Here is an 18,863-nt window from a genome sequence, read left to right on the forward strand (position 1 = left end):
AGTTCTCGAACCCGCACGGTCTGCACACTTAAGGTTCGGTGACGTTTCAGTATTATTGAGTTATATGTGTTGGTAACCAAAAGTTGTTCGGAGTCCCGAATGAGATCCCGGGCATCACGAGGAGCTCCGAAATAGTCCGAAGGTAAAGACTGATATATTGGAAGTCCTGTTTTGGTCACCGGAAAAGTTTTGGGTACTTCGGTAGTGTACCTGGAGTGCCGGGAGGGTACCGGGGACCATCGGGAGGGGTGTCATGCCCTGATGGGCCTCATGGGCTGTGAGATAAGACAAACCAGCCCCTAGTGGGCTTGCCTAAGCCACCACTAAGGCCCACGAGGTTTGAGAAGGAAAAACCCAAAGGCGGAAGAGGAGGAAAGGGTTTCCAAGTGGAGAGGAGGAATCATACTCCTAGTAGGATTGGAGTAGGACTCCTCCACCTCCAGTTTCGGCCAAACCTTGATGGTTTGAGGCTGCCTTCTCCCATCCCTCCCTCCTATATATACTAGAGGAATTAGAGGCAGACCTAACCCTAATTGCCACGTGCTCCCTCTACTTCATCTAGATCGTTTTCTCCTCTAGTCTAGTTCGGCGGTGCTTAGGCAAAGCCCTGCCAGAATAGTTCCACCACCACCACCACCATGCCGTCGTGCTGGAGAACTCATCTACCTCTCCGCCCCTCTTGCTGGATCAAGAAGGCGGTGATTGTCATCGATCTGTACATGTGCTGAACGCGGAGGTGTCGTCCGTTGGCACTAGATCGGGATGGATCGTGATGGGATCGCATGACGGATCGTGATGAGATCACGGGATGGGCTGCGATTTGTATCGCAAAGATGTTCCACTATATCAACCGCGTTATATACGCTTCCGCTTAGCAATCTACAAGGGTATGTAGATTCCCTCTCCCCTCTCATAGATGATCATCACCATGGATAGGTATTGCGTGTGCGTAGAATTTTTTTTGTTTCCCATGCAACGTTCCCCAACAGCAACTACGAAAGAAGAATTAAGATAAAGCTAACCATAGCATGAAATATGAGGATCCAAATTAACCCCTTATGAAATAATGCATAAATTAGGGTTTCAGCTTCTGTCACTCTAGCAACCCATCATATCGTTATTACTCCTTAGTCCCATAATATGGTGAAGTGTCGTGTAGTCGACGTTCACACGACACCACTTAGAGAAGGAACAACATACATATCATCAAAATATCGAACGAATACCAACTTCACATGATCATTTACAACAAGACTTCTCCCATGTCCTTGGGAACAAAAGTAAATACTCACAAATCATCCCCGTGTTCAAGATCAGAGGTGTAATAATTATAAATAAGGATCTGAACATATTATCTTCCAGCAAATAAACCAACTAACATCAACTACAAGATGTAATCAACACCACAAACAACCCACACATACCAATCTGAAGTTTTGAGACAAAGATTGAATACAAGACATGAACTAGGGTTTGAGATGAGATGGTGTTGGTGTATATGTTGATAAAGGTTGGTCCTCCCACGAAGGAGGAAGCGTTGGTGATGACGATGGCTTTGGACCCCCCCCCCCCCCAGGAGAGAAGTTTCCTCGATAGATAAAAAGGGCCTCTATCCAGTTTTCCACCTCAATGCGGTGATGCTTCGTCCCAAAAGTATATTCTTATTTTTTTGTAGCTAAAAATCCATCGTGTAGCGGAAGAGGGAGACCAGGGCGACTCGAAGGTGGTCCAAAGCCATCACGGCGCGCCATGTTGGCTTGGAACCAACATGTGGCCCTCCTCTGGTATATTTTTGTTCCATAAATTCTCATATATTCCACAAAAATTCCTCCTAAAGTTTCAGGTCATTTGGAGTCCAGTGAATTTTCACCCTTTTTTTGGTTTTTAGGTCTAGAATTCCAGTTTCCGGCAATTTCCCTCTTTGTGATGTACCTTGAAAATTCAGAGAGAAAAGGCATAAGAATTGTATCATAAAGTGGAATAATGACCAAGAATAATACAAATTTCAATAGGAAATCATGATGCAAAATGGACGTATCGTGCATCCGTATGTGGAAGAGCACGTTTCCGGAACCATTCGTCCTTTGCGATCCTACACCGGGAGAGAACAAATTAGGTTTTTGGGAAGCGCTCTCTTCGACTGCTCAAGGTCATCATCATAGGTCGCCTTTCGTGCAAGTCGGGCGGTGAGACTCATCGTCATATCCATCGCCGTCAACAAGAGATCGTCGCCAACATCGTCATTAACACCGCCGCTCCTGCAACAACTAACAAACAGTACATCCTTCGTGATATGTTCATGTATCTCTGTGTAGTTATTGCTTCGTGTGCGATGATGTTGTGCAAGTTTTGTTGTTCATGTAGTATGCTATATTTTTGCATGCTAGTCTTTGTTCTAGCCATGAATTATTTATTGGAATTAATCATGAATTTCCCTAATATTCCAACAATCCAAAAACCTAACTGTAGGTAATTTCATGAGTTAACTATGGCTGGATTCGTTAATCCACTAAGGCGGATAAATTTACCAGTGTGCACTTTAAGTTGTGACAAGTGAGGTCCATGCTTTTGCTTACCGCTCTGAGAGTTTCCATGTTAGTGATGGCTGCCAGAGGGAGCTTTTGATAAAGATCCGATAAAGTTCCAGGAAGTCAACACTATCTTTGTGGGATGCGTTTTGAGTGTTCTTGTTGGCCGTTTGTGTGATGTGTACACGCACATGCAAGACAGGAAGACATTGTCTATCTTTGTGGGATATGTTTTGAGTGTTCTTGTTGACCGTTTCTAATACTACAAGGTGGTCAATAACCATTATGTGCTTGAACAAGCTCATGAGATATAGTGCATTGTGGAGGAACTGGAACTCCTTAAGGAGGCGTTTGGCTACAAAATGGTAACGGTAATGGTAATGTAATCAGGTCACACCGGTTAAGGTGGTGTAATGAGTTTTTTTCAAGTTTTTTTGGTTCACTTCAGGTAAAGGAATCGATTATCGTCCGTGCTGCCGCTGGCCACAATGCTCACCATGAATGACATGATCGTGCTCGGCTCCAGCCCCCAGGATGTCCAGTGCCACGGCCATCCTCAAAAAAATCAAACGTTGGCGGCCACTCAGATCAAGCATCGCCGGCCTTCCTCAAAATCAAGCGACGTTGATAGTCTCCGAAATGAAACGTCGTTGACCACTCGGGTCAAGCGCCATCGTCCGTCCCCAAAATGAAGTGCCATCGATGGTCTTTCAAATCAAGCGCTCCCAGGCGCTCGGATCAAGTGCCAGAAATCAAGCACCGCCGTCCGCCTCCGATCTCAAGCACAGCTGACCCTTCCTAGTCAGAAGCGATGTCGGCTGCTCCGATCTCACGCCCGCGGCGAGGGGGTCTCGAAGGGCATCAAGAAGGCATCAGTGCAGGACTCGGAGGTTCTCGAGGAGGCGACGGCATACCAGGAGGAGGGTTGTGTAGGGAGCAGTGGGTCCTGACGGGAGGAGGAGGAGGAGGGCATGAGATTGATACCGGTGGGCGTGGGCAGTATCGATACATAATTGTCTTGGACCTGTTTATGCTGTGACCTGTTTGCGTTCTGGAGTTACCAAACACATGGACTGTTTTCCCTTTACGGCATTAACAGGTGGTGGGCGAAAAACTCGGAAAGAAACACCTCCTAAGTGTGTTCTACCTGACAAATTTGTGGTTGGATGCATGATTGCAAAGTTTCCTCCTTCATGGGGGAATTCCGTCACAACTCTGAAACATAAGAGACATGAGATATCAGTTGAAAATTTGATTGCATCTCTTGATATTGAAGAAAAATCTCGGGATAAAGAAACTACTGAGAAAGGAGCTGTGGTTCAACCTACCTCCAATATGGTGTAGAGGTACCCACAATACAAGAACAAAGGGAAGAACAAGCTTGTTTTCAACAAGCTTATGAAGACTACTACCTTCAAGAAGAAGAAGTTCAACAAGGCTGAGAATAGAGTGCTACGCATGTGGGAAGCCTGGACACTTCTCCAAGGAATACCCAGAACATGCAGACAGCGGAGGGAAATGAGCTCACGGACTATCAACATGGTGACCGCTAGCAATACTGATGGGTATGGCGATTTACCTATTGTTCTTTTACTATTTCAATCATCTTCGTGTTGGATTTATTCGGGTGCTAATGTTCACGTGTGTGCTGATGTCTCTTTATTTACTTCTTATCATGTCGCAGGGGATTCTCCCGTCCTAATGGGGAATGGGTCACATGCTTTTGTTCGTGGCATTGGCACGATGGATCTGAAGTTTACTTCGGGGAAGATCGTGCAGCTGAGGAACGTGCGACATGTCCCTAGTATGAGCAAGATTCTAGTCAGCGACTCCCTTGTATGTTGAGATGGGTTTAAGGTAGTTTTAGAGTCGAATAAAGTAATCATGTCGAGATTTAGATAATTTATAGGCAAAGGCTATGAGTGCAAAGGCTATGAGTGCAGAGGCTTGTTCCATTTTTTCCTGTCAGATTTTTATAATAAGTCAGTAAACCAAATTTGTGCTCGTATGAATGATGATGCCGGTGTTTGGCACTCTCGTTTATGTCATATTAATTTTGGTTTAGTGTCTCAGCTGTCCATTATAATTTTAGTTACACTATTGCCAAAGGTTCTAAGTGCCATAGTTGTGTGCAATTGAAGCAACCTCGAAAGCCTTACATGACTGGTGAGGAGAGAAACCTGGCACCTCTAGAACTCAGATAATTTGATCTTTGTGAGATGAATGGTGTGTTGACAAAAGGTGGAAAGAGATATTTCATGACGTTGATTGATGGTGGACTAGATTTTGCTATGTGTATTTGTCACAAACTAAAGATGAAGCTTTAGACTACTTTAAAATCTATAAGCTGAAGTTGAGAATCAACGAGAGAAAAAGATCAAGCATCTTAGATCAGATCGTGGTGGATAGTTTTTTTCCAAAGTTTTGGATGAATTTTGTGAATAACGTGGCATTATTCATGAGAGGACGCTTCCCTATTCACCCCAATCTAAGGCATGGTGGGGGGAGCTTTATTGACTTCGTGTCATGTCGTCAATAGAGTTCCTAAAAATAATAAAGAGAAAACCCCTCATGAGGAGTGGGTTAGGAGAAAACCACCACTTTCTTATTTACGCACTTGGGGATGCTTGGCAAAAGTCAATATTCCTATTCCTAAGAAACGCAAACTCGGACCGAAGACAGTGGATTGTGTCTTTCTAGGATATGCTCAATGGAGCATTGCTTATAGATTTTTAGTGGTAAAAACTGAGGTGCCTGATATGCATGTTGATACTATAATGAAATCTCATGATGCAATATTTTTTGAGAATATTTTTCCTATGAAAGATATGCATAGATTTTGCTAGATTTTCTTCTGAGTAATTCCCTAATCTAGTAAATCTGATGAGTATTTCGAACAATCACCTCAAGAAGCCCTTGAGAAGGATAACATTGAAGCTCCTATGAGGAGCAAGGGACAAAGGGTTGCAAAATCTTTGGTGATGATTACATTGTATACCTTGTGGATGACACTCCCAAGTCTATTGCAGAGGCATATGCATCTCCGGATGTAGATGATTAGAAAGAAGTTGTTCGTAATGAGATGGACTCAATTCTTTCTAATGGGACTTGGGAGCTAACTAATTGACCCTATGGTTATAAACCTGTGGGTTGTAAGTGGGTATTCAAGAAGAACCTAAGGCCTGATGGTACTATTGATAAGTACAAGGTGCGACTTGTGCCAAAGGCTATGATACGTCTTCAACGTATCTATAATTTTTGATGGTTTCATACTATTATCATGTCAAACTTTGGATGTTTTGTATGCCTTTCATATATTTTTTGGGACTAACTTATTAACTCAGTGCCAAGTGCTAGTTCCTGTTTTTTCCATGTTTTTTACCCCTTTCAGAGGAGGATTTTGAACGGAATCCAAACGGAACGAAACTGCCAAAAAGATTTTTTTCCGAAACAAAAAAAGATCGGGAAGCTTGAGAATCAGGGCAGAGGGCCTGCAGGGACCCCACAAGCCCCCTAGCCGCGGCCAGGGGGCGCACCTCCCTGGTTTGTGGGCTCCTTGGGCCACCTCTGCCCTAGGACTTTCGCCTATAAATTCCCTAAAATCCCAAAAAAATCAGGAGATCATCGAAAGTACTTTTCCGCCGCCGCAAGCTTCTGTCTCCGCAAGATCCCATCTGGGGCACGTTCTGGTGCCCTGCCGGAGGGGGGATTCGGATAGGGAGGGCTTCTTCATCAACACCATGACCTCTCCGATGATGCGTGAGTAGTTCACCATAGACCTACGGGTCCATAGCTAGTAGCTAGATGGCTTCTTCTCTCTCTTGGATCTTCAATACAAAGTTCTCCATGATCTTCATGGAGATCTATCCGATGTAATCTTCTTTTGCGGTGTGTTTGTCGAGATCCGATGAATTGTGGATTTATGATCAGATTATCTATGAATCTTATTTGAGTTTCTTCTAATCTCTCTTATGCATGATTTCATATCCTTGTAATTCTCTTTGAGTTGTGGGTTTTGTCTAGCCAACTAGATCTATGATTCTTGCAATGGGAGAAGTGCTTGGTTTTGGGTTCATACCGTGCGGTGACCTCACCCAGTGACAGAAGGGGTAGCGAGGCACGCATCGTGTTGTTGCCATCAAGGGTAAAAAGATGGGGTTTTCATCATTGGTTTGAGATTATCCCTCTACATTATGTCATCTTGCTTAAGGTGTTACTCTGTTCGTCATGAACTCAATACACTAGATGCAAGCTGGATAGCGGTCGATGTGTGGAGTAATAGTAGTAGATGCAGAAAGTATCGGTCTACTTGTCTCGGACGTGATGCCTATATGTATGATCATTGCCTTAGATATCGTCACGACTTTGCGCGGTTCTATCAATTGCTCGACAGTAATCTGTTCACCCACCGTAATATTTGCTATTTTAAGAGAAGCCTCTAGTCAACACTATGGCCCCCGGGTCTACTCCACACCATATTTTCAGCCTTACACTTTTTCTTCATTGCACTTTCCGCCTTCAGATCTCACTTTCCAATCAATCTTGAAGGGCTTGACAACTCCTTTATAGTGTTGGGTGCAAGCTCTTTGTGTTTGTGCAGGTACTCTGGACTTGACGAGATTCTCCTACCTGATTGATACCTTGGTTCTCAAACTGAGGAAAATACTTACTCTCCTGTGCTGCATCACCCTTTCCTCTTCAAGGGAAAACCAACGCAAGCTCAAGAGACGACAGAAGGTTTCTGTCGACGTAGCAGGCTACACTCAGAAGGAAGGCGAAGATTACTTCGACACCTATTCACCAGTTGATAGAATAACCACCATTCCAGTGCTACTTTATTTGGCTTCCTCTTATGGTCTTATCATTCATCAAATGGATGTAAAGACATCTTTCCTAAATGGAGAGTTGGAAGAGGAAATCTATATGGACCAGCTTCTATGGTCTGAAATAGGCACCTAAACAATGGCATGAGAAGTTTGAAAGAACTCTCACTTCTACAGGATTTGTCATTAACAAGGTCGATAGGTTTGTTTGTTATCGCCATGGTGGGGCAATAGTGTCATATTATGTTTGTGTGTGGATGACATATTGATCTTTGGTACAAACATTGATGAGATCTATGAGGTCAAGTCTTCTCTATCAAAGAGTTTTGACATGAAAGATCTAGGAGAAGTTGATGTGATTTTGAACATCGAACTTATTAAGGATGAGGGTGAGATTACTTAAATGCAATCTCACTATGTTGAGAAGGTCTTGAACCGGTTTGGCTTTATGGATATCAAGCCTTCTCCAACACCTTATGATCCTAGTGTGACGCTAGAGAGAACAAGAAATAAATGAGAGATCAATTAAAAATACTCTCAAATTATCGGTTCACGCATGTACTTAGCTAGCACAACAAGGCCAAATGTCTCTTTTACTGTGAGCAAACTGAGTAGGTTCATGTCCAACTCAAATGATGATCATTGACATGCACTTGAAAGGGTCTTGCATTATTTGAGAGGTATTATGAGCTATGGAATTCACTATGAGGGCATCCTGTTGTGCTAGAAGGATATAAAGATTCGAACTGGATCTTTGATGTTGATGCACTCTACGCCACAAGTAGGTATGTAATTATTTATGGAGGTGGCGCGGTGTCATGGAGGTCTTGCAAACAGACCATCTTGACAAGGTCCGCTATGGAAGAGAACTAACTACTTTAGACAAAGCCAGTGTTGAGGCAGAATGGTTGCGTGACTTCTTGATGGACTTGCCTGTGGTTGAAAACCTGTATCGGCTATTCTTATGAATTTTGACAACCAAACGATTACTGCTAAAGTGAACAATTCTGAGGATAATGCTAAGTCATCAAGACACGTGAAGAGACACTTTAAATCTATGAGGGAGTTGCGAAAATCTGGTGTAATAACTGTTATGTATATTCAAACAAACAAAAACCTAGCAAATCCCTTTACAAAGGGATTATCACGAAATATGATAGATATTGCATCGAGGGGGATGAGTATGATACTCATAGATGTTACACCATAGTAGTAACCCAACAGTTGTGATCGGAGAAGAACAAGCTATTGGTTAACTAAGGAGAGTAATAAGTGATCGTCTCTAAGTGAAGATGCAAAACTCTCAAAGCTATAAGGCATGTTGGCAACATGCCTTGATGTGTTTCTATTGGCTATTATAGCAAAGATATTGTCCTACACAGCGGTCTTGAAAGGACACATCTATATGAGCTCCGATTGTAAACGTCACAGTCTTTGAGACTTGGATGATCTTTAGTAAGTTTACAAAGATACAAAGAAGTATGATGTATATGCTCCAAACCGTAGGGTAGACTACTAGCAGCCAGGTACTGGTTAGGATTTTAAGTGAAATCCGTTCACACAAAACTGGCAATTTAAGGCATAGTCCATTGCCAAGTTATGGATGGATGTAATTTAAAGTTCTAGTCAAAAGTTTAACTTAACAATCTCCGTTAAAACACTGGTATATTAAACAAGTGCTGAGAAGGCAGATCTTTAAATGAGCATTTGAGATCTGACAGGGGACTGGTGGGTGGGGGGGGTTGTTAGAATAAATGGGCTTGACCCATTAACAAATTCTGAAATCTCACATGAGCTCATGAATAAAATGGCAAGCGATGGTGCTAAAATTTAGTTCCATATTACCACAGTTGAGGAAGAGTTGAACATCTTTATATAGTGGGTTCTCTCCATCATTCCAAGTGTTGTGTTGAGAAGAGAAAGTGAAGACAACACGTGTGTGCTCGCTCGCCTCACCTTGCATGGACGAGCTCGGGCCACGGCCGGGACGACGCGTCCGTGCAACATGTGCATGAATGGTTCGTCGAAATCCGTTATGTTGCCTTGCAAGGGTGAGACTTCGTTTTGACGTTTTATTTTTTGATGTCTTGACAGGCAAGTTGAATTGTTTTCTTGTCCCACAAGTTTGACTTGAAAACCAAGTCGGTTTGAGTGATCGCGACTCCGTACCGCCATTGGTCCTCCTATATATATTGTTTACGGCCTCGGCCAAAGACACACCTAAAACACCCAGGGTTTTACCTCATCTTGAAACTTGTTCCACCATCATAGTGTACTCAATCACGACTGTCGACGTGCATCAACGTGCGGGAAAGCAGGTCTTTTAGAACCGTTCATCCTTACGATCCTACACCGGGAGAGGACGAGATTTTTAAAAAACACTCTCTGTAACTCGCAAAGGTCATCATCACGGGTCGTCTTCCATCAAAGTAACTTGTATCCATTGGTCCAAGAAAAATGTGTTTGCATCAATGAGCACCAATGCTTCCATGACATGTGACAAATGCCGCGTAAGTCTACGTAGATTGTTTTCCTCTAATGAGAAAAATGCTTTCATTCCATACTCTCTTGCTGGAATAGAAACAATCAGGTAGTATTTTGAATATTTATGAAAGCATCATTTACGGAATTTATTCCCTAGAATTTAGTTGATTTGTTTCCTAAAAGACCAGACGCATTTGGTTCTCACAAATGATGCTTCCATCGCATGGCTGCAGTAAGCCGGCGTGATTTTAGAAGGCATCCAAACAAGGTAGCAACGTGAGGGAGGTAGAAACGAATGAAGATGAAGCTGGTAACCCGAGCATGGATTGCGGGAGCAGTTACCAAGCAACTAAACTAGCAGATCGGACGTATGTAATGCTTTTGATCCGATGGTCAAAGACTAGTCTGATAGCATGTAAATTATTTATAGTCTAATGCCTAGTGGTATCTTCACAGAGGAAGTAAATGCTAGTCTTCGTTCTAGTTATAAATTATTTACTGAAATTAATCATGAATTTAAATAACATTTCAACATCAGATTTATATCAATTCTCTTCTCTCTTTTTTGGTGAACCCCGTTTTTCCTCTCAAGCAAACACTTAACGCGCCTACAATTTCGATTTTGCAACGTGCGGCAGCTTTCAAGGCCCCGTGCAGGCACCGGAGCCACGCATCGACCACCGAAAGTTATCCAAAACCAGCGGCAAACCAGGAGAGGAACTAACCAAGCAGCCGCGCCACCATGAAGTGCTGGTGCACACATGCGCCCAAGGGAGCAATGGCGAGGCCGCTCTCCAGCCCCTTCTCCGTCACCACCCTCCGCGCCCCGCTCTGGCACGGCCGCCTCCACGCGCCGCCGCTCCCTCCCCTCCGCGCAAGCTCTGGCGATGACGCCGCCGCCGGACCGGAGCCGCCGGCCCCGGTCGCCACCGCCCCCTCCGCCGACGAGGAGTTCGAGAAGCGCGTCCTGCAGCTGAAGTCCCGCGTCGGGCCCAAGAAGCGGGGCAGCGCCGGGGCGCGCAAGAGGAAGGCCGCCGCCGAGTCCAACGCCGTCACGCTGCCGCCGGTGCCGCTGCGGGAGCCCCGGTCGGCCCTCGGCCTGCCCGTCGAGTTCGGCTTCACCGCCTACAGCGAGCGGCTCAACGGCCTCCTGGCCACGGTGGGCCTCACCGCGCTGCTGCTGGTGGAGCTCGGCTCCGGCAAGTCGCTGGTGAAGTACCACCAGGCGCCCACGCTGTTCCTGCAGGTGTACACGATCGTCGCCGCCGGCACCGTGTACGTCAAGTACGAAAAGGAGCGGATCAGCGTCTGGCCGGCGCCGGCACCGCCCAAGGCGCCGACGAGCGGCGAGTGAGCTGCTAGCTCTTGTTGGTTGATTTTGGTCTCGTCGGTAGGATGCTTCCGTTTTGTACTGTAATTTATTACAACCTCCTGAGCTGCCGAGCTGTGCTGTAAAAACTGAAACTGCTTAACCACACAGAGATATGTTTTTTCACAGTCGTCTCACCTTTTTTTTTTCCTCAGTTCCGCACTTGTTTCATTTACGTGAGATAAAAAATTCTTTCATGGGCCGAAAATGGAAATTCCCCACTGAGTTGAGAAGAAATTATGTTGAGGCTGCCGTGTGCGGATGTTGAGACAAACTGGGGTATTGCTACTAAAATGTGATGTTGTGAATTTTCTTTCTCGGATGGTCTTAAACAGCAGATTTTCCACGAAATGGACAAAAGTGGAGCCAAACAAACGCTGCCGTTGGTCCACGTTCTGTCCACCGCACGGGACGTCGATGGTGTCGTCTACTCTTATCCACAGCCACAGCCACACCACACCATCCAAAGAGGTGGGCATAATTTCCATGGCCTGGCCCTCGCTGAGCAGGCGACCAACCAACAACCAGTGGCACGTCGTATAGCGTGCAGCGCAACCAATGATACGCATTGTCGCAACAGTTTTTTCCACATCGACAGGTCACAGATAGACTTGACCGACGCACAAAACAAGCATATCCATCATGAGAAATTTCAAGCAGCTGCTGCTTACTTTTCCACTCCACCATTTAGAAAAAAGGGCAATGCCAAACACACTGCGGACTTTTATTGGGATGCAAATTGCCCGGCGGTGGTGACACCCATTAATAAACAGTAGATAAAAAAGTCAGGTTTGAAGACAGCAACAAGTCCTAATTAAACCACATCCAAACCGGGTGGGTATCCGTACCGTATCCCACTATGCAGCAGCACTACGTATCCCATCTGCTTGCTTTTCCAGATCCAACGACTAGGCAAATTATAGTGAAGACAAGTCACTTTAATACAGGGCGCCCTACCATGCAACCGCAAATAGGTGAAGCCCAGGTGTAGAGAGAGAGAGAGGGGGACGCTTCTGCAAGTAGCTTCAAGCCATCTCTCGTTTAGCTTCGATTTGGCGAGAAATGGAATTTCGCCACCATGTTGACATGCCAGCTTCAGCTAATTATGCCAACCAGGATCCAAAGATGCAGCCCACCGATGACGCTCGTCTCATCAGTGTAACATGTGTATCATTTATATCAGCCTGTAGATACTACGCTGCAGCATATCTCCTGAGGAAGAACGCAACAAACAAACCAGTGTAGGAAGAGGGTATGGTCAGCAAACACTTCTTGATTGGGCTAACAGAAGCGACGGCGGCTGAATCAAAATGCCACTATGTATTAGTCGGTAGAAGATTCAGATTCATTCGTTGCTAGGTCAGTACCTCCTCTTCTTCGATCTACTGTCATTTGGGTTGCCGTCACGGCACCCCTGAGGGCCACGGTACCTGTAGCCATCTTCCTCCTCGCCCCTTCCTCTGTGCTCCATTCTGTTCCTGAAGCGGCCCTCAGGCTCCCGTGGACCGCCATCACCATCGGCAAAGTCGATGTCGCCATCGCCGTGGTACGAGAGCATCTCCTCGTCGCCACCCATGGGGCTCCGTTCCAAGGATCGACGATACGCTCTCCTCTCCCCAAACCTCCTTCTCTCTGTAAGTTCAGCCTCTGCATGTAGCTCGGCTAGTTGAGCGGGATGTAAAGGCGGCTCAAAGGTCTCACCTTCAACACCTTGATGCATGCCACACCTCTTCATGTTCCTTTGCATACCCCTCTCGTCATGTCCTACTCGGTCGAATGGAGGGTCGCGGCGTCGTATGTGGCGTTGATGAGGTAAGTATGGTCTGTCACCTCTGTTCAGTGGTGGTGATCTGTGCATGGTTTCAGGGGACCGTCCCCGGTGGAAATGAACCGGAGCGCCCCTTCTTTGCCCAGGTGAATGGCTCCTATCCCTGTGGATAAATGCATGATCACCTAGAGTGTGCTGTGAACGAGGATGGGGCATGAAAAACCTCTGTTCCATCATGTCATCTGGGACATCATCCATCTCCCCATGATCCAACAGCCTAGGGTCCATAATCTCTCTCCCAGAAAATCTGTCATGCGCCATTTCTCTCATGAGGCAGCCAGGCATCTGATTCGGTGGTGAACGCAGCCGCCTATGCTGAGTTCGGTGCAAGTGCCCGTAGTCATTTTCATGTGGCCTCCTTCTGCCAACAATAGGTTCATCTTCGAAGTCAATTTCAGACTCATCGCTCATTCTTGGACCCCGGAAGTTCCTTGGATGGCCATGATATCCACCACCACGACCACGATAACGCGGGTCTATCCTCCGTTGATTGTTCATGTCTCTGCCACCATGGAACTCTCTATTGTTCTCTCGTTCAGACTGCATGAACCTCTCCCATCTTTCATTCCTGTAAAGAAAAATAAAGAGGACAACCTTCTGTAACAACAGTCAAGGATAAAATCAAGAAATATAAATAAGCACAGGGCAAAGCCAGCCAGGTACATGCAACATGACTGCCAAAACAAAATAATAACAAGAACCATACCTATTAACATAAGCACTTGCCACATCTCGCCAATGCGACCCATTAACCTGTCCGTCTTTTTCATTCTGTACAGAAGATGTCATGCAAGAGTCAGGTTTGGATTTTTCGTGTTCTGACCTTTCACCTGTCGATTTCACCTCTGTAGATTCATTATTTGGTTGACTGGTCGAAGCTCCATCAAGAAGTGAATCTTCACCCAAAACCGGATCGTTTGGCTGTAAATTGGAGCCTCTAGCAATATCTTCCTTTTCTGTCCCATGCTCGCTCTTTACAGCAGCAATTTTTGCATTGCCCTCACTACAATTAGCAGCTTCCTTACCATCAGGAGACTGACTCCTTTCAGATTTTATCACTGGGATTCTACTCTTCACGACAGGGTTATCAGATGTCTTGGGAGATTGTCCGGTAGAATATATTTTATAGGAACCTGAAGTTCCCAAAATAGGTGATCTTGTAAGATCTGCTGAACTGGCACCTGCGGAGATCTTAACATCTTCCATGGTAACGTCAGTATTACTCGGCGGGGAATTCTTATCAGATGTCAACAATTGTTTGCCTTTGGCTTTCCCATTAACAGAAACCCCACTTTCATGCTCCTCCTCACCTGAACGAGTGGCGATAACATCTGGCATATTAACACGCTTCGCATCATCAGTGCCCTGAATGTGAACCTTATTTGTTACAGACAAACAGTCGTGATGCATATTACTATCATCTTCTTTCTGCGGCTCTGTGATCAGGTCATTAACCTCAGTAATTTGACTACTACCCAATGACTCAACATGAGGCTTATTGGTAGTAGGCAACTGTGAAACAGCATTATCACCATCCTCTGAAAAGTCCATTGAAGCACTTCCTTGGGACATACCATCAAATACAGCACGGTGCAGAGAATTGAAAACCAAAGATTCAGCTGTAGGGTTGGAAGAACTTCGGGATACATCACAAGGCTTGCGGGCCACATTTTTGCGAGCATGAACCTGATTAACTGCTGGTTTACAATTAGCAGTAGCTTTAACAGGATTACAGCTTGCAGGCCCCAAAGCAGAAATGATGGGTTGACTAGCTGGTTCAAATAATCCAACAACAGGGCTGGCAACATTACCTTCCAACTGCGGTGATTTAGCAATTGATGACTCAGACTGACCACTTACTGTTGCAATCACAGGACTTGGGATGGCGGTTGTCACTTCTTCACGCTTGATAAATTTCGCAGTGCAAGCAATGTCAGCTTGTACAGGAATACTATCAGTCACCACCTTCAATCCATTGCGGACACCACTATCATTTGGAAAATTTCCAGAGTATAAGTCAAAGCCAGCTTTACCACACACTTGGTTTAGGTTGCCAGTCTTTTCAAATTCAGCACTACTGCTAGCCTGTCCAACATTTTGTTGGACGAACAGAGGTGCCTTTTCTACATTGTTCTGGATGTGTCGCCCTGTAGGTTCTCCAGGCTCTTTCTTCACCAAATTACTGGGCATTATCTCCAGATTTCCAGAAACTGTTTGTGGCATAGTGGTGTGAGGATTTACATTACACGCCACAGGTTTCGAAATCTTCTCAGCTGGTGATATATCAGAGACTGGTGTAGCAACCTCCTTGCTGATCTTATTGGCTCTTTCAACAGGTTCAGGTGTAAATATAGCATCAGGAACATTCAGACCCTTAGGCTCATCTGTGTGATTACCAGATAGAGAGAGGCTTAGCTCTGGATCAGGAGCAAGACCTTTCCAGCTTATACCAAGCTCAGGTCTGGTTGGTGGTTTAAGTTGCAAATCTAAGGTAACATCAGCTGCTCCACTCTTATTAGAAAGTTGATATGCATTCGACGGTTTCAGAGTATTGTCAATATTTAGACTCAGCTGACTGCTGACTGAAGAAAAGGGTGCCACTGAGGGAACATGTGCTTTCTGATGCTGAAAGATTCTATGATGGGGTATGTTCAAGCCAGCCTGCATTGTAGGCAAACCTTCAAGTTGATCAACCGGGTCCGGTGATACATTAAGATCTAAATTAGATAGTTTTCCCAAGCTAGCGTTAGAAGAAGATTCTGTGCCACTTGTTGTTTGCACATCCTTGGGAGGTCTTGCTGAAGGAAAAATAGAAAACCCCTGATCTAGTTTCTCTCTCTTGACAGGGGAATTTGAGTTGATTTTGGCATTCTGACGAGACGCTAACTGTAAATCTAGAGTTAGAAACTTGTGACCCTGTGATCTGGCAACGGGAGCAACACTCCCTAGTCTACCACTCTCTCCACGAGAGGGGGTCTCGTTTGAGCCATTAAGTAGCACGCCTTTCTTCTCGTTCGTTGCTGGAGTAAAACATCTACTGGGAATATCTGATTTAGATCTATTCAAGACAGGCTCATTGCTAAAGCCCGTCCCCAGAGCCGACACGGACATCCCCGTCGGAGTAGATGGGGGCTTCATGGAGAGTGTCATTCCAGATGGAACTGATTTGTCGGATAAGAAAACCGGCCTTTTCTTAATGGGAACACCAGCAGCCGGCTCACCCAATCGCAGTCCAAGCGGATGCCCGCAAACCTGCTCACAAAACATGGACAATTTATGTACATGCAGAGGTGGAAGGAAAGAGGCGTATCCAAGCAACCAAGAATTAACATCCAACGAGGAAACTGCAAGTACCTCATCCTTCTTGGCTACCGACATCTTGCGGTGTAGTGGATAGGCAGACAATAACCTGTTTTCTCCGGCAGAAACTGAAGTCAGTCTCCCCCAAAATTGGCAGAAATGAATCGCACGTACAGAAAGGCACAAGTAATGCATACCAACCGGGAATAGCCAGGCTGCCAAGCAGATGGTAGGATGGATCATACTAAGAAACTGCTACTTGGCATACTAGGAGAAAAATCCCTTTATCGATTTGCAACGCCGAGAGTAAATTAATTCTTTCACTTTCAAGACACGACAAGTCTTTGATGAGAAGGAGTCAGAGAATTAGCTGAGCAGAAGGCGCGGACAAATCTGCCAAGTGTTAAATGGTGGACCGACGGCATGGCAAATCTACCAGGTGTTAATGATGAACTCGACGGCATACTTACTGCAAATCTATCAGTATCTTCCAAGGAGAAGCACTAGTAATAATTCTTCATGAATACTACCACCGATTCATAAGACGGGATGAGCACATCTCAAGATCATATAATCATCGTAACTCATAAAGCAATTTCACACTGGATACTAACTGTCGGCGGAAGAAAAGAAGAAGGTAAAAGCGCGGCAGAATCCGGTGAACTCGGCTGCCACGCCACCGTATTGTGTGCCCAAGAGGGCTGGCCGAAAAGTCGGGCGATTCACACAGGCTTTTGCCGCTTGCGTGAGTGCGAAGCGCCCCCATTATACCACTAGGAATTCACGAATCTCACCAAGGAGAAGAGAACTACTGCTGCAGCACTTGCATACCCCAAAAGAAAGAAAACCCAATCAAAGGAACCGCCGAATCACGGCGGAAGATCGATCTAGAAAAGAAAGACAAATCCAATCTCACTCGCAAACAACAACATCTCATACTGCCGCCGAAGTAAGACCAAGAAAACAGTAGTAGTAGCTTCGAAGTTACCTGGTGATCACTCCAGGTCCACGGAAGAGAGGCCAGTAAGACTCAGTGCTGCAGCAGCTAGCAGGCTGGAGAAGAAGGGGAGGGTGTGTGCAGGCGAGTGCGGCGGCGGGGCATTAAAAAGAGAGCGCGTAGCGTGAGCCGACGGCGACGGGGCACCCACTCAGCACAGCAGCCCTCCGGAGACGAAATGGAACCCTCGGTCGCTCGCTCCTCCGCACCAGTCCCTCTCCAGCCAATCTCATCTCATCTGGCAGACCGAGCGAGAGGGAGGGATGGAGATCCCTTGCTAGTTGCTGCTACCTTGCTGCCTCTCCGCGCAACCAAGACGCAACCAACGCCGAATAATAATGCGGCGGTATAGCATTTCTTTCCGCCTTTGGTTTGTTTTTTATAACCTATATCTGGGGGCGCGGGGCGCGTGCCTTCCGCGAAGTTCCCGGCCCAGTCCACGTCTGGACTACGGTGACCTATCGTGCGGCAGTGGCGACGCCATGGGACGATCTCGACCGTCCGTTGACCGAGCAAGGCCCACCTGGGCCGGCCAGTTGCTTGTTGGTGGTGGTAGTAGTAAAACAAAATGACACACGCGATCAAGTGGTATTTTGTGGGTGGCACACGCGATCCTTTTGGGGAGGCGGTTGGGTAGGGTAGGGTAGGGCGACGAGAGCACCGTAAGTCAGGCGCTGCAGGAGCTGCCTGCCGTTGGATCTGATACCAAAGGCAGCAGAGAGAGCTCTCGCAAATTTGCCGGAAAAACCCCCGGGGAATCGGGTTACTACGTCCAGGTCCAGCGCATGCTCAGATGACCGTTGGATCTCAGCTTGACGGCTGGGAAGCTGCTGGAGCACCTGACCGTAGCACCTGAGAGACCTCCCCCCGCTGCGAGATGGGACGGGGCGCTGTCATCTCGCGTCGTCAGTTGCCCGCACGGCTCGGACGTGACCGCGGGTAGGTCAGCCGTGTCTACCTACGGCCATACCCACAACAAGAGACCCTCGCAAAAAAAAAGAAAAAAAACACAACGAGACGGGCGGTACCGGTACTGTGCTGGCAGGCAACGGCACGTACCGACGCACCACGGGCTCGCAAATGGCGTAAATGCTTTTGACCTGTCGTCATCGAGGTGGTCCCACCGCATCGGTCGGCGCGAGCCGTGGCCCGCCCTCTCTGCAACATGGAACGTGCCCACCACTGCGCAGCACTGTGGGGCATGTCGGGCGGGAACACGAGAGCGTGCCCGTAGAGGATCGCGTTGAAAGAAAAAAAGCCAAGAGCAATTTCAACCGGCGATTGCAAACCAACCCATAATTGAATGATTAGAAGGACCCTGTTATCCCGTGCGCATGAAAGTTCAAGTCCGAGATTTAACGTTGATGCTTATATTTTTTCTGAATTTATTTCAGGTCTTTCAGTGACGTATTTTCAGTGAAAGGAGACGTTCCCGTCGACAACAAAGATGTCACTCGTGTTCGTCAATCTCAAGATGATGTGCCGACTTAGTCCCTCAAAGGTGCTCATATGGGTAGGGTGTGCGTGCGTGCGT

General features: G+C 46.3%; 2 protein-coding genes across 3 annotated transcripts; one reads left to right on the plus strand and one right to left on the minus strand.

Moving 5' to 3' along the window:
- The first annotated feature begins 10,331 nt into the window (after positions 1-10,331).
- Positions 10,332-11,330, plus strand: LOC123448973. Its single transcript, XM_045126032.1, has one exon. It carries the CDS (start codon positions 10,578-10,580, stop codon positions 11,187-11,189), a length of 612 nt encoding a protein of 203 aa, XP_044981967.1. The 5' UTR covers positions 10,332-10,577; the 3' UTR covers positions 11,190-11,330.
- Positions 11,331-11,890: 560 nt separating this feature from the next.
- On the minus strand, positions 11,891-17,692 carry LOC123448971. Of its 2 annotated transcripts, XM_045126030.1 has the most exons (5): positions 17,321-17,692; positions 16,387-16,441; positions 13,739-16,284; positions 12,572-13,600; positions 11,891-12,416 (listed from the first exon to the last, which is right to left on the minus strand). In XM_045126030.1, the coding sequence occupies exons 2-5, from the start codon at positions 16,408-16,410 to the stop codon at positions 12,398-12,400; spliced, it is 3,618 nt and encodes a 1,205-aa protein (XP_044981965.1). In that variant the 5' UTR covers positions 16,411-16,441; positions 17,321-17,692; the 3' UTR covers positions 11,891-12,397. The 2 variants fall into 2 exon arrangements, with proteins under 2 accessions (XP_044981965.1, XP_044981966.1); XM_045126031.1 differs by having other exon boundaries at positions 11,891-13,600.
- Between the last annotated feature and the right edge of the window lie 1,171 nt (positions 17,693-18,863).

This window comes from Hordeum vulgare, chromosome 4H (genome assembly GCF_904849725.1).
Source record: "Hordeum vulgare subsp. vulgare chromosome 4H, MorexV3_pseudomolecules_assembly, whole genome shotgun sequence".
In the NCBI taxonomy this organism is placed as follows: domain Eukaryota; kingdom Viridiplantae; phylum Streptophyta; class Magnoliopsida; order Poales; family Poaceae; genus Hordeum; species Hordeum vulgare.

What these genes read in the sequence shown, in the direction of transcription:
- LOC123448973 (XM_045126032.1), top strand. Translation starts at nt 10,578, where the DNA reads ATGAAGTGCTGGTGCACACATGCGCCCAAGGGAGCAATGGCGAGGCCG.
- LOC123448971 (XM_045126030.1), bottom strand. Translation starts at nt 16,410, where the DNA reads ATGTCGGTAGCCAAGAAGGATGAG. An exon ending in CGGTAGCCAAGAAGGATGAG is followed by an intron (nt 16,285 to 16,386) that starts GTACTTGCAGTT and finishes TTTTGTGAGCAG; the next exon opens with GTTTGCGGGCATCCGCTTGG. An exon ending in GCAAGTGCTTATGTTAATAG is followed by an intron (nt 13,601 to 13,738) that starts GTATGGTTCTTG and finishes TTTTCTTTACAG; the next exon opens with GAATGAAAGATGGGAGAGGT.